General features: G+C 43.6%; 1 protein-coding gene across 18 annotated transcripts in view; it reads right to left on the reverse strand.

The window, feature by feature from the left end:
* Positions 1–12,114, reverse strand: part of LOC1278895 (uncharacterized) — a 79,949-nt gene that overhangs the window by 48,273 nt on the left and 19,562 nt on the right. For all 18 annotated transcript variants that reach the window (XM_061660064.1, XM_061660079.1, XM_061660074.1 and 15 more), the window contains 2 exons: positions 1,028–1,328; positions 421–478 (listed from right to left, as the gene is read on the reverse strand). In XM_061660064.1, coding sequence (XP_061516048.1) covers positions 421–478; positions 1,028–1,328 — 359 coding nt within the window. The remainder of the gene's footprint in view (positions 1–420; positions 479–1,027; positions 1,329–12,114) is intronic.

Raw genomic sequence — 12,114 nt, forward strand, 5'->3', positions numbered from 1 at the left:
AGAATTCCTTCGGTGGAATGTTCTCGGGAAGCCAACTAATGACGCTCCTCTACATTACATTTCTAATGCAAAACGATAATTAATGTGTTTCTGCAGTGTACGTGTGTGAGTACGTGTCGAGTATACAAATGAGGAAAGGAAAGGATCTGACGTAAAGAGGGGGAGAAATAGATGATAATAGAGCAGGCGGCAGTGGACGTTTGCACGTTTGCAACAATGATGCACCGACGACCACCCGCCTCGTGCAGTAGCAGCAGAACCGCAGTTACAGTTGGCTAGATAGAGAAAGAGAGCTATACATCATATAATGTGGGTATGTGAGTGTGTGAGTGCTTAGTTTGTTTATTATTTTTCGCCGCTTTTCTCCATCACACATCGAGGGGTGGAACGGGGCGAAGGCCCACCGCACACTTTCATTACCTTTGATCAGTTCCACCACGTGGGTGTGGGTTAATGCTCGCACGGATGTTCCATTGACCTAGCCATGGGGGTGGTGTCCACCAACGGGATTTTGTCCGGGGAGTGTGACGGCAGGTGACAGGAAAATCAAATTGCGATGACAGCGGCGCACAGATGGTGGGTGTGCCAGGAAAGGGTAAGAAAGAAAAATCCACGAACGACAAAAATATAAATTATGAAATGAAAACAGGAAAGTATATTTTTTCAAACGCTCCAAAATATTTCAAAAATGCGCGCCTAACTGAACCGAGAGAGAGAGAGAGAGAGCGGCGCAAATAAGACAAACAGGATATTTGGACTCTTTTGCTGTTGCACTGGTAAATAATAAATTAATCTACTTTATGAGTTTTCAAATATAATTAAATTACTCATGACATAAAGCGATGACGCTTTTTGGCTCTTTAATAAACCACAAATAGCAAAACCCTTGTCAGTTTTGAAAGCTTTACACAAAATTAATACAAAACTGACAACACCGCCGCTCTCATCACACTCAGGAGGGGGGCATAGGATTGAGCGACATCATCCGTCATTTTCACCGTCCGGATGACTTTCCGCGCTTTGTTACCTTCAGGATCATATCGTCCGGCATTAGGCCGGCCCGGCGTGCCGCCCCGCCCGGCTTGACGCTCTCCACGAACACGGGCTTGTCGCCGGACACCTTCATGCCGTACCCGGTCGCATCCTTGTTCACCGTGACGACGAGCGTCTGCATCGCCATCGACCCATTGGCCGGGGATTCGCGGGTGGGCGTCAGCGTTTGGGGCCTCGGTTGCTGTGTCTGTTGCTGCTGCTGCTGTTGTCGGGGGGATCCTGCACTGCCATTTTGGTTCGTTGGGATGCGGCTGGTTTGATTGTGTATGGGAGACCTGTAGTTGTCGTGTCCGGGGAAGTTGGTGGGTTTTTTTTTTGTCGGAATGATGTGGAGAGGGATGGTGAAGGAGATGCATCATCATCGTCATCGATCGGTTGAAAATGCAGCACACACAACGCCATGCGTTGTGAAGAACACGAACGGAAGGGGAAGAAAGAAATACGAAATAAAAAATAATATTCCAATATGCAAAGGCGCATTTGTTGCGATTGCAGCGAAAGGGGTAGTAGTTTTGGGGTGGATTTTGCGTGGAAAAGGTGATTAGTATAAGCGGTGAAAGGGCGTGTGTAGTACAGGTTGAAATTGCAGTGGGTGTGTGTGTGTGAAAAATTGTGTATTTTTGTGATTTTGAACTACAAAAAATATGAAAATAAAACGGTATCTTAAACTTAAATAACGTGCAATAAACTCCTGCGTCTAGTAAAGTTGCTAGAAATACAACGTTCAGCAATACAAATACGTTTAATTACATTTAATATTTTTTTTATAAAACAACCATAAATGAAAGTGTACAATATTGGGAACAAGTTCAAACAAGATCAAACTATTCAGAGAGTTTTTAATTATTGTCTATCAGGAGGAGGTTATTTACTTCATATCATTACTTCATATCTTCATACTTCATATCATATTTTTCATGATAGAGATCTTATTTTCGATTTATTATTCTGCTTCGGCACTACTGAATCATTGTTGTTGAAATCCAGGCTCCAGAAAAAAACGATGAAGTGTATATATTGACAAGGACGATCTGAACAGGGATTGAACCATGTCCAGTCCTGTAAGAGCCATCTCGTTTACCTTTCGACCATTCATGTCCGTCAGAGGACGCGTGGCAAAAGTATTATTTAATGTTTCATTCTGAGATCTGTAAAGATCTTGTAACTCTGAAGTCATGTTTCGAATGTTCCTTTTAATGGAATGCCGTTATTATTACAATGATGACATACAATAGGATACACACAGTGTCCTCTTGCTTGAAGACATCACGTACTAAGTTCCTTTAGAATAGATTCCATTCTTCTAAGTATTGTATTAATTGTAGCGATGAGTAAGCGTAAGAATCGAGTTGCTCACAAGCTTTCTAACCCGACAGAACTTCTAAACTGAAACACGAACACAGCACACAAAAGCAACAACGTGCGCGATGCAACCCCGATGAAGGGCACAACATGAGGCACAAACACGCGCTCGGGTACGGGGAAAAGCGCATCGACGAGTGCTGCATTAAAACGCACAATTAATAATGCGAACAACAACGCCATCGCCCTCTAGAACAGCGCATACATGTGGCCCGGGCCCCGAGCAGAATGGCCGTGGGTTCAGGCGTACAAAAGTGCCTGCCCGTGTGCCCTTGCACTTGCACTTGCACTTGCTTACTAATAATTGGCACAGAGTACACATACACACACACACACAGGCATACACTGAATCCACTATTCTTCCATCAACAACATCTACGCCTCCCACGGCCTCGTCATAATGATTCCTTCGCGAGGTGCGTTGCGAACACGCCTTTGGACGCCCGGTTTTATGCATTGCGCTCCTCCCCACCACCCCCGTCCGACATTACACACCTTGCCAAACACACAGAATGCAGTCGACCTATTAAAAAGCAAGACGAACATCTGACGACGCGCGCAAGCGAAGACCGTGGGATGGGAATGCGTTTTTTGCTTTTGTGTTTTTGCTTGTAAAATCAAAGGTGGTGAAGTGATTTGCATCGTAAACTGCACAACAAAACAACATAGAGACACGGAGGATGCATTATTCTCCTGTTGTTGGGGAGTTGCTTTTCGCTTTCAAGACGCGCTCTGTGTGTGTGGGAAGGTGAAAGTTCACGTGCAATTCTGTGGATCGATCGATCGAGGGAACAATCGTACCAGTTAGATGATAACACTGGATTACTTCGCATCCAACCAAGGCTCATTGATCCAGACACACGGAGGGCATGTAATTTTTTTGAAAGAGTCTCCGGGGAGTGGAGTTATGTTCCGTTTTCCACCCTCCATTATGCAAAATGTTCTATTTTTGCCTTGTTTCTCAACCGCAAACACACACACACACACAACTCGGAATATCGACGATGTCATACAATCGGCTAATCGATCGGACATTTAAAGGTCTAAAAATACGCTCGTCCACCCGCCGTGTGGACGGTCCCCAGCGTCTTATGGGCAGCCATTTCTTTGCAGTGCTGCGGTCTTCTTGCCACCCCGATTGCCTTAATGGATGTTTGTATAATCGATAGAAGAACTGCAAACTTTTCCGCTCTGACCTTCCGCCCCGGGGCGGTGGAGAGTTGGCTTCCCACTACTGCTGCCTGTGACGTGTTGGCAGAGGACACACAAACAAGGACACAAGGTTCGGTGCAAAATCATACCCACAAACACGAGAGCACGGCTGCAGCACTCGAAATTAGTTTTGTGCGATTTTAATTTTCGATAACTGCAATCGCATTAATTGACTGTCATTCGCACAGTCGCGGCCCGCTGCTGGCGTAACACGTTCGCGTTCGTTATCGAACCCGTTTACGAAGCACCGCAAGCTTGGAAAAGCAACTGCGCTACTGCATCGCACACCCAAAACGACCACTCTATCTCGACGCAGGGAAAAGAGTGTGACAAAATTCCAAAACAGTAGCCAAACACGATAAACGAAAACAAAAATACGAAACGCGATTGTGCTTAAGCTTTAGCAAAACCGCCACGCAAAGACGCACAACACGCACAGGGGGGCTAGCGAATTGCACATCAATAAGAGATTGATACAATCGTAAAACTGGTGGACAGTGGAGTCGAAAGAGACTGCAAAAAAAACGCACGAAAACGGCCACACGTACCCCGTATAACCACCGTCATCACAGTGGAGGTTGCGTTGTTTTGCCATCATCCCCGTCCGTTCGGGTTTCGGGGGGCTTTGCCATAAATCACGTTTTGCTGCTAATTTCACAACTTATGGCAATAAAACAACTGTGCGGAATGTAATGGACCTGTGCCTGCGCAGCTCTCCCTCCACTCCACCACGATAAAACGCAGGACGCATTTTGAGGGGGGATGTGGCGGCTACTAATTTTCGTATTTTCACCACCCAGCAATTTTCTTCATTTGTCAACGCGCGCGCCATATTCCATTTCTTATTACCCTGCCACGACTGCTGCTGCTGCTGACCATAAAATCTGTCAGTAACAATTTACACGGCCTCCGTTCGTTTGGGTACACATCCCCATCACCATCTATACCCTCGGGAGAAAGAACGTTGCGTTGGCATCCTTCCAGTTTATAGACGACGGTAGTATGCGATTGATCTTCTTCCATACAGCGAAGGAAGAAAAAAACAACAACTCCCCCCCCCCCCCCCATACTAATGAATGACCAAATGGACGTGGATGGGACGGGACGCTGCCGACATGTTTTAACGTTTGAAGTTAAATGGCGGGATGGGCAGTTCGAAAGTTGAATTCTGGTTTGGAAAGGGTGATCAATTCGACAGTGATTAGTGTCAGAGTGTGTTGGCAAAAAGAGAGGATTATTTAATCACAATTATTAAAAGATAGAAAAATATTGAAGTTAAAGTTATTGTCACAAAAATAGTAACGAATCAGATGATATTACCAGAACTGTTACGTATTTGAATCTCTAAGTCTAAATGCAACTTTGAAGTCATCAGTATTGTGGGAAAAGAGTGATGATATCAACTGATATATTTAAGTTTATTGTGATTTCAACTGACAAAGTTGTGAAAATTCTGTTCATAAAGTAACACATGAAACGGATGACATTACAAGACAGTTCAAAGGTTATCGGAGTCTACATAGGCTCTTGAAGTCATCCGATTTCAACTGATGATTTTTGTTTATACATAGATTGATAAAAAAGTGAACATTTTGATCGTGGTACAATCAATGTATCAGATGATATTACAATACTATCTCAATTGTGATCGAAGGCTACATATTAGTTATGTGCTCTCTGGAGCGCACCCACGACTCCGGTCCGACTCTAATTATTATTAATCCGATTTCGACTTCAGCGGAATGGGAACCACTAGTTTCGCCCGCAGTCGGCCGGAGTCATCCGCAGTCGTCCAGAGTCGGAGCCGTCCGGAATCGTCCGGAGCCGTTCGGAATCGACAGGAGTCGCCCGGAGTCGTCTGGAATCGTTCGGAATCGTCCGGAGTCCTCCGGAGTCGTCTGGAGTCGTCCAGAGTTGATCGGATTCGACCAGAATCGGGGTCAATCGAAGTCAACCTGAGCCGTCCGGTGCAATGTGCTTGTGCCTAGGGATTTCATTTCGTTGTATTTTTTGTCTTTTACTTCAAGCTACTCCGGAAGACTCCGGACGACTTCGGATGGCTCCGGACGACTCCAACTCCAGATGACTCCAGACGATTCCCAACGGCTCCGGATAATGCTGGACGGACCTACATTCCGGGATCAGTTCCTAAATGATCGGAGTCGGATAGGAGTCGACTCCGGATTGTTGTCAACATTATATTAAAATTGTCTCACAATTATTGCAACCACTGTTTACGCTTTTCCATTCCTGTTTATTGCACCCCAAACCTCGTAGAAATGAACCCAAAGAACATGTCCGCCCCAATCCGCTCGATCGAGTTTCTTTTTGGGGCGGGAAGATGGTGGTTCGTTGGATTTAAGGGTATTCTGTTGGTTCTCTCTGTCTTCCTTTCTGAATACTCCCCAAAGGGGTGGTTGGTCGGTACGGGATGCCGCCTTACCAATTACACCCAGTAAACACAGCAGCAGCAACCGGATTTAATTGACTTGATGATTGACGAAAGAGATTAATTCACACAAATCAAACCCACGTGGGAGCGTATTGGGAATGCCGACTCATACAGCAACGTTACACGTGTCTACATACAGATACTTTGTTTTTTATGTTTTGAGATGTGTGTTACTGGTTTTGATCCTGCCTTTTTTTTCTTACTCAGGAATAAGAAATAATTTGTTATACATTCTTTTACGAGGGAGTGAAAGAGATAAGATTCGCTTGCGTAAGTAATTCCAAGCACATGACAAGCTCGCACCAGCTCTGTACAGCGTCTCCCGTCAGAGCGATAGAATGCATTTCTTTTTCCAATTGACTCACTGCAATTCATCAAGTGCAGCAGTGACTGCAGTTCTTGGTGCATTTCTTCTTCTCCTCCGCGTACCACAACACATAGCATGAATCGTCGTGTGTAGCTGCATTTTCAATCGAGCGTACCAGAAACCGCCACTTTTACACTGAGACGCTGGTTTGCTGCTGCTCCCGGACTACAAAAAAATCATCCCGTTTGTTTATGCTTGTTGAGCACGGGCAGCGATAATTACTGCCGCCTGCGGTTGGTTTGAGCTGGGCTGTGCTGACTCTGGCATGTGTGAGTGCGATTGATTACAAACACATTTCTATAACCAGCAGCAACTGTTCGCACCACAAAAAGTTGGTAACGCAAGAAGACATTACTCCAAGTACCGGATACGCACTTTGGAAACAAAAATGAGTTACGATCATCAACATTAGAATAAAATAAACAAAACTTTAAGAATATGAAACAAGTTTCAGTATGAAAATCTAATTGTATAATTGCTATTCTTGTTCTATTATTATCATCATCACCATCTTTGATTTTCTATTTTTCTTCTTTTTAATTTGTTTTCTTTTCTTTCCTCTCTGATTTTACTTCCATAGTTATGATTTAAAATGTGTTTATGTTGGTCTTCCTTTTTAATTAACTTTTCTGTATTTTGGTATTGTTTTCTTATTTTTTATTATCATTTTATTTTGTTTTTTATAACTTTGAAAACATACTTTATGGCTTAATTCTACATTTCGCAGTTACTATAGACTTAAAAAAACTAAAGGTATATTCAGCAGTTATTTAAAGCCCTAAACCCCTTCTTTTAAAAGACTGCTATATATCTCTTCTCGTTCAGCCAGCCTTTTATGGGAGCCTCCACCAATTCAAATTTGCCCAAAACGATAATAAACACACGAGCGTGCGGCAGGACAGTAAGGCCTCATCTACTCGTCCGTCCGTTTCGTTATGCTCGGTCATGTCAGACTACCTCTTATTGCTCCCGTAACGAGCTGTCCGTTATGGTCAATATTTCTTCCCCCCCAAATTTACTGCCACCTTTTACTCCACACCCTCACTAACAAACTCTGCTCTCACCACCACCACCAATGCTTAGGAGACGGACGATGCCGCTCTTAAGCCCCGTCGGTCGCTTTAGTTGAATTGTTCTCTTAGGTCTGATATAATTATGATTTAATTAAGTGCAATCGCTGATGTTTGAACACTAACGCTATAGCCACAGTAGGGTAGGCGGGAGAGGCTCTGCTGCCTTTACGTAACAACGCCCCTACAGGGGTTACACGGCCGCGTTTTTTGGACCGTGGACATCGCGGTTGGACTTTAGGACACGCGTGTGGTGTGGTTTTTCCCTCTTCTCCTCTATCTCCCCTATTACCAACCCCCTCGCCGTTAGCCACAGCTGTTTTGCTCGCCCGTGTTTTACGATCCGAGGCCCACAACACCACGCCGGTGGTGTGGTACGTACGGTGTTGGGTTCGCCCGCCGTCTGATACGCGCCATTTAGCGGCTGACGCGCGATCCAAACTGAGTGTGACATCACACACACACACACACACACACACATATATATGCCCGACCATATAAAACACGACAGTGAAACACAGGGAGGAGGAGCGATACAGGCGGCTAGTATAGTGCAAAAGACATAAACATAAAGTTTGCCCGCAACGACTGCACAAACAAATAACGATAAAGTTGCACGAAAAACGTATTAAATTGCGCTTTGGAAGTGCGAGTGGATTGGAGCATGGAGCTGTCGATTTTTTTTCTTGTTCCCGTTTAGCTAGTTCAGTGTATAATGTAGCAAAATATACTTAACCAAGCTTTATTTGTTGTTTTAGTGCAACAATCGCACCCTTACATAAAAAATGTTCATCATTTCAACAATGCTAAATTCAAATTAAAAGACGAGATTTATCGTCTATCCTCTTTAAAGCGCGTCTCCAAAAAGCACTGTTTGAATGCACACGTGTCCGTGGTCACGGGGACAAACACACGTTTCGCAGGGAACATAAAAATCTAGCCCAACAGCGAGGTAACCCAATTTAGTTCCGCTCAACATTTATTACCCGCCAGAGAGCATCTTTTTCATAATAAACCTTCTAGGTGAGTAAGAAAAAATCTTACACTCCATAAAAAAACTACTCAAAACACAGCACGCACACACAATGCTAACGAATCACAGCGAATAATTTACAGCACTGGAAAGGGCTGCCAAGGGAACTTTCCTTGCCATTCCCTTGCTGATGCTCGTATTCGTCGTCCTTACCCCCTGGCTCTCTCTCTCTCTCTCCTTCATCCCTTTCTATGTTGTTCCGTTTTCTTCACACTTTTTTTTCGCCCGTTCCTATATCTCCGGTGGGAGCAATTTCTATGACAGCGGACGAAAGACACGAACGTTTCTACAAGGATAACGAGAGGACGACGACACTGGGACGCCTATCACACGCACCAGCCCTGGCAGCGGTTGCTGGTTGGCTAGAGGCTCCGTTACGGCAGGTTTTTATGAGTGGAATTTATGGTCACCCCTTTCCGCTTTCCTTTTTAGTGAGCTGTTAGTAGAATGTGGAGAGCCGAAAGAAAAACAGAGCTGATTATCACCCTCCGCTCGGTGTCCTTTTGCTCTTTTCGGTTTTGCTTGCCTATGGTGGGAAGAAAGGGTAGTAGTTGTGGTAGTGCTAATTGAACACAAAATCATCTATATTTTGTCTAGCTCTTCCTTCATAATACAATTCACTTTCATTTGCGGTCATTTGGGACAATTTGGGATGAAAAAACTACTATTAGAAAAAACAATTATGGCAAAATTGATATTTTATAGCAACTCATTTTATGGCAACTGAAATTTGCCGGAGTTTTACCCGTAAATAAGGACTCAACTTCCTCAACTTTCGACTTTCCGAGTCTTTGATGACAAAGCGGTAAATAGACTTTGCCATAAAATCTAAACAGAAGATAAATAATGAGACACGCATCTTCATCGTCATTTCTTGACATAAAATGACAGATGAAGCTGCTGAGAGTGGAAACACACAAACACATACAAAACTGTGTGTATTCAATATTCTCGATACACAGCACCGAAACAAGCCGGCTAGAAACAGCAAGCATGCGCACCACGACGAGGATGCATTTGTTATCCTCCTACTTCTTTTTAAAATGTTGACATACACGATTTGTGGCCAAAATTTCCCCTTACGAAGCCGGTAACCGTTTGGCAGATATCCTGGTGTCTCATCATCATCATCATCATCGTCAATGTGACTGGTCGCTTCTCTCGCTCACTCACCGGTAGCATGCGTACTTGTTCACCCTCCCCAAAATGCGACCGGTTTTAGTTTCGATTGTTGACAAATATGTAGCCGCTCTCTCCACCTTCACGTGGTGACTCTCGTTTCCTGTAAAACATGACATACTATTTTAGATATACCAAGAGAGAGAAAGAGAGAGACTTTATACTTTCTAATTTGCTTCCTATCGATGGTCCAAACCCGGGTCGCGATTCACTTCTATGCGGTCGTGGTGCACGGTTCTCTCGTACTTGACCGCAGCACACCATCCCCCACGATCGTGTCTCATCCATTGCATTTCCGTGCAAGTAAAGTAACACGACCGTTCACCGTGTCCGTCATATGTGAATGGCAATTTTTTTTTGTGTGTTATGGCCGTTGGCTTTGATTTGGAATTGATTTTACGTTCTTACACGGTTTCTGCCACGGTCTAAAAATATTTCACACCCCAATAAACCACCGGCTCTCGTGTGGCATTAGACGGGCAAGGCAAGCTGTTTTCCATACACGCTGTGTGGTGTGTGTGTGTGTGTGTCTGTGTGTTTTGTGGGTGGAGTACGATCTAAAATATTTATTGCGACTTTTGCATTGACCGGAACCAACGGCATCGACACTGAGGACTGGTTGTGGACTGTTTTCGACACCCGGCGCACGGTCAAGACTTTATTGCTTGTGTGCACGCTGTGGAATGAAAACCTTACAAGGGGCATTTAAGATTTCCAAGAACAGTTTTCAATTTAGCATTTAAAATGAGCTGTTAAAAGCGAGTTTCAACGTGCAAGCGCAAAACGACGTTTTAACTAAAGCTACAGCATTTCTGGAAGTGTGTCAATAGGCCAATGTCGCTACTAAATATTTTACATGCCGTAAAGACGATCAGAGACGTCCAATGAACGATCTAGAAACACGTGTAGGATCTTTATACAAAGAAGCCAAGTAAGGCGGGACATGATGAATTTCGGACATCAGAGGTCGGAATAGTCTAATCAGCTGTCGACAAAAAAAAGTCACATAAAACAGAAGACTGTGATAAGAGCGCTGATTAAAAGCTGAGTTCGTGAACAAACAAAAAATGGAATTCTTCGCTCTTTCAATCAAAAGCTGGAAATGGTAGCAATTGAAACTGAAAACATGCTCTGTCTCCCTTGCCCAATGCCGTAAAGGATTCTTTCTTGCTTCATACTGTCATTTTTCATACAGCAAGATGAAATTATGAAATAATTATCTTCTTGTCGATAGAAAAACCAACAAAAAAAGAGAAAACATGATCCCAACTACCAAACACACAACCGACCAACACCGGTGGCTGTGTAAATGAGTGCGCAGCAGCAGCTTTTCGTTTGCTTTACGAAATGATTAAACGCCATGTGTCACAAACACACCTCCTCTCTCTTCTTGTCCATCTTTATCGTGAAACAAATGAAATCCAGCACTACACACTGTTTATACCACCACTAAGAGGGCAACTTTTCTACACCATGGCCGGCGCCGGCGTCGCCGCCGCGTACGGAATTCGTGTCATTTCGCGGCCAACATAAAGCTTAACAACTCTCTCAAAACAAACGGCAAAGGTGACAACGGAGCACAACAACGAGAAGTAAAAAAACGGGGACAGCAGGCACACTAGGTATTAGTCATGGGAAAAATGATTCTTTTTAAAGATCAGGTGCGGTCCAGTTCGCTCAGTGAAATGAACTGAACGCGTGCGGTGATTCTTTCGCACGCCCGAGGTGCAGTATGTTTTTAAATAACGATTTTATGCTGCAAAAATGTACACCCTATTTTATTTTTTTATTTTTATATGGTTATATTTACAAGCAGAGAAAAAGGAAATCAAAGTTGTTTTAATGCTCAACTAAACTTTACAGGGTTTTCGAGGATTATATAGACATGTTCATCGAGTTGTAGATTCGTTCAGGCATATAATAGACTCTTTCAGCGCGATATAGAATTGTTCGGAAGTAGGTGTAGATATGTTCGGTTATACTGTAGAGCTGTCACTTTCTTACCCCTTGGACTGCAAGTTGGATCATTCTCATCAGAAGGTAAACAAACGGTTTTCGAAAAAATATGCTTTTTTCAACTAATTTATGTGTTAAACAGCTTGCAGAATGATTATTAGCTACTTTTAGGACTTTTAAGAATGAAAAATTGAACCCTGCGGCATAGTGTGTACACAAAACAAATGACAGCTCTACAGAATCGCTGAACATGTCAACGCCTACTTCCGAACAATTCTATATCTCGCTGAAATAGTCTATTACATGCCTGAACGAATCGACAACTCGCTGAACAAGTCTATATATTCCTCGAAAACCCTGTAAATTTATCACGATTGGTTTAATTTTCATATATCATTATTTATTTTGTGTTCTACTCGTGTAAAGTATT

Source organism: Anopheles gambiae, chromosome 3 (genome assembly GCF_943734735.2).
Source record: "Anopheles gambiae chromosome 3, idAnoGambNW_F1_1, whole genome shotgun sequence".
NCBI lineage: Eukaryota > Metazoa > Arthropoda > Insecta > Diptera > Culicidae > Anopheles > Anopheles gambiae.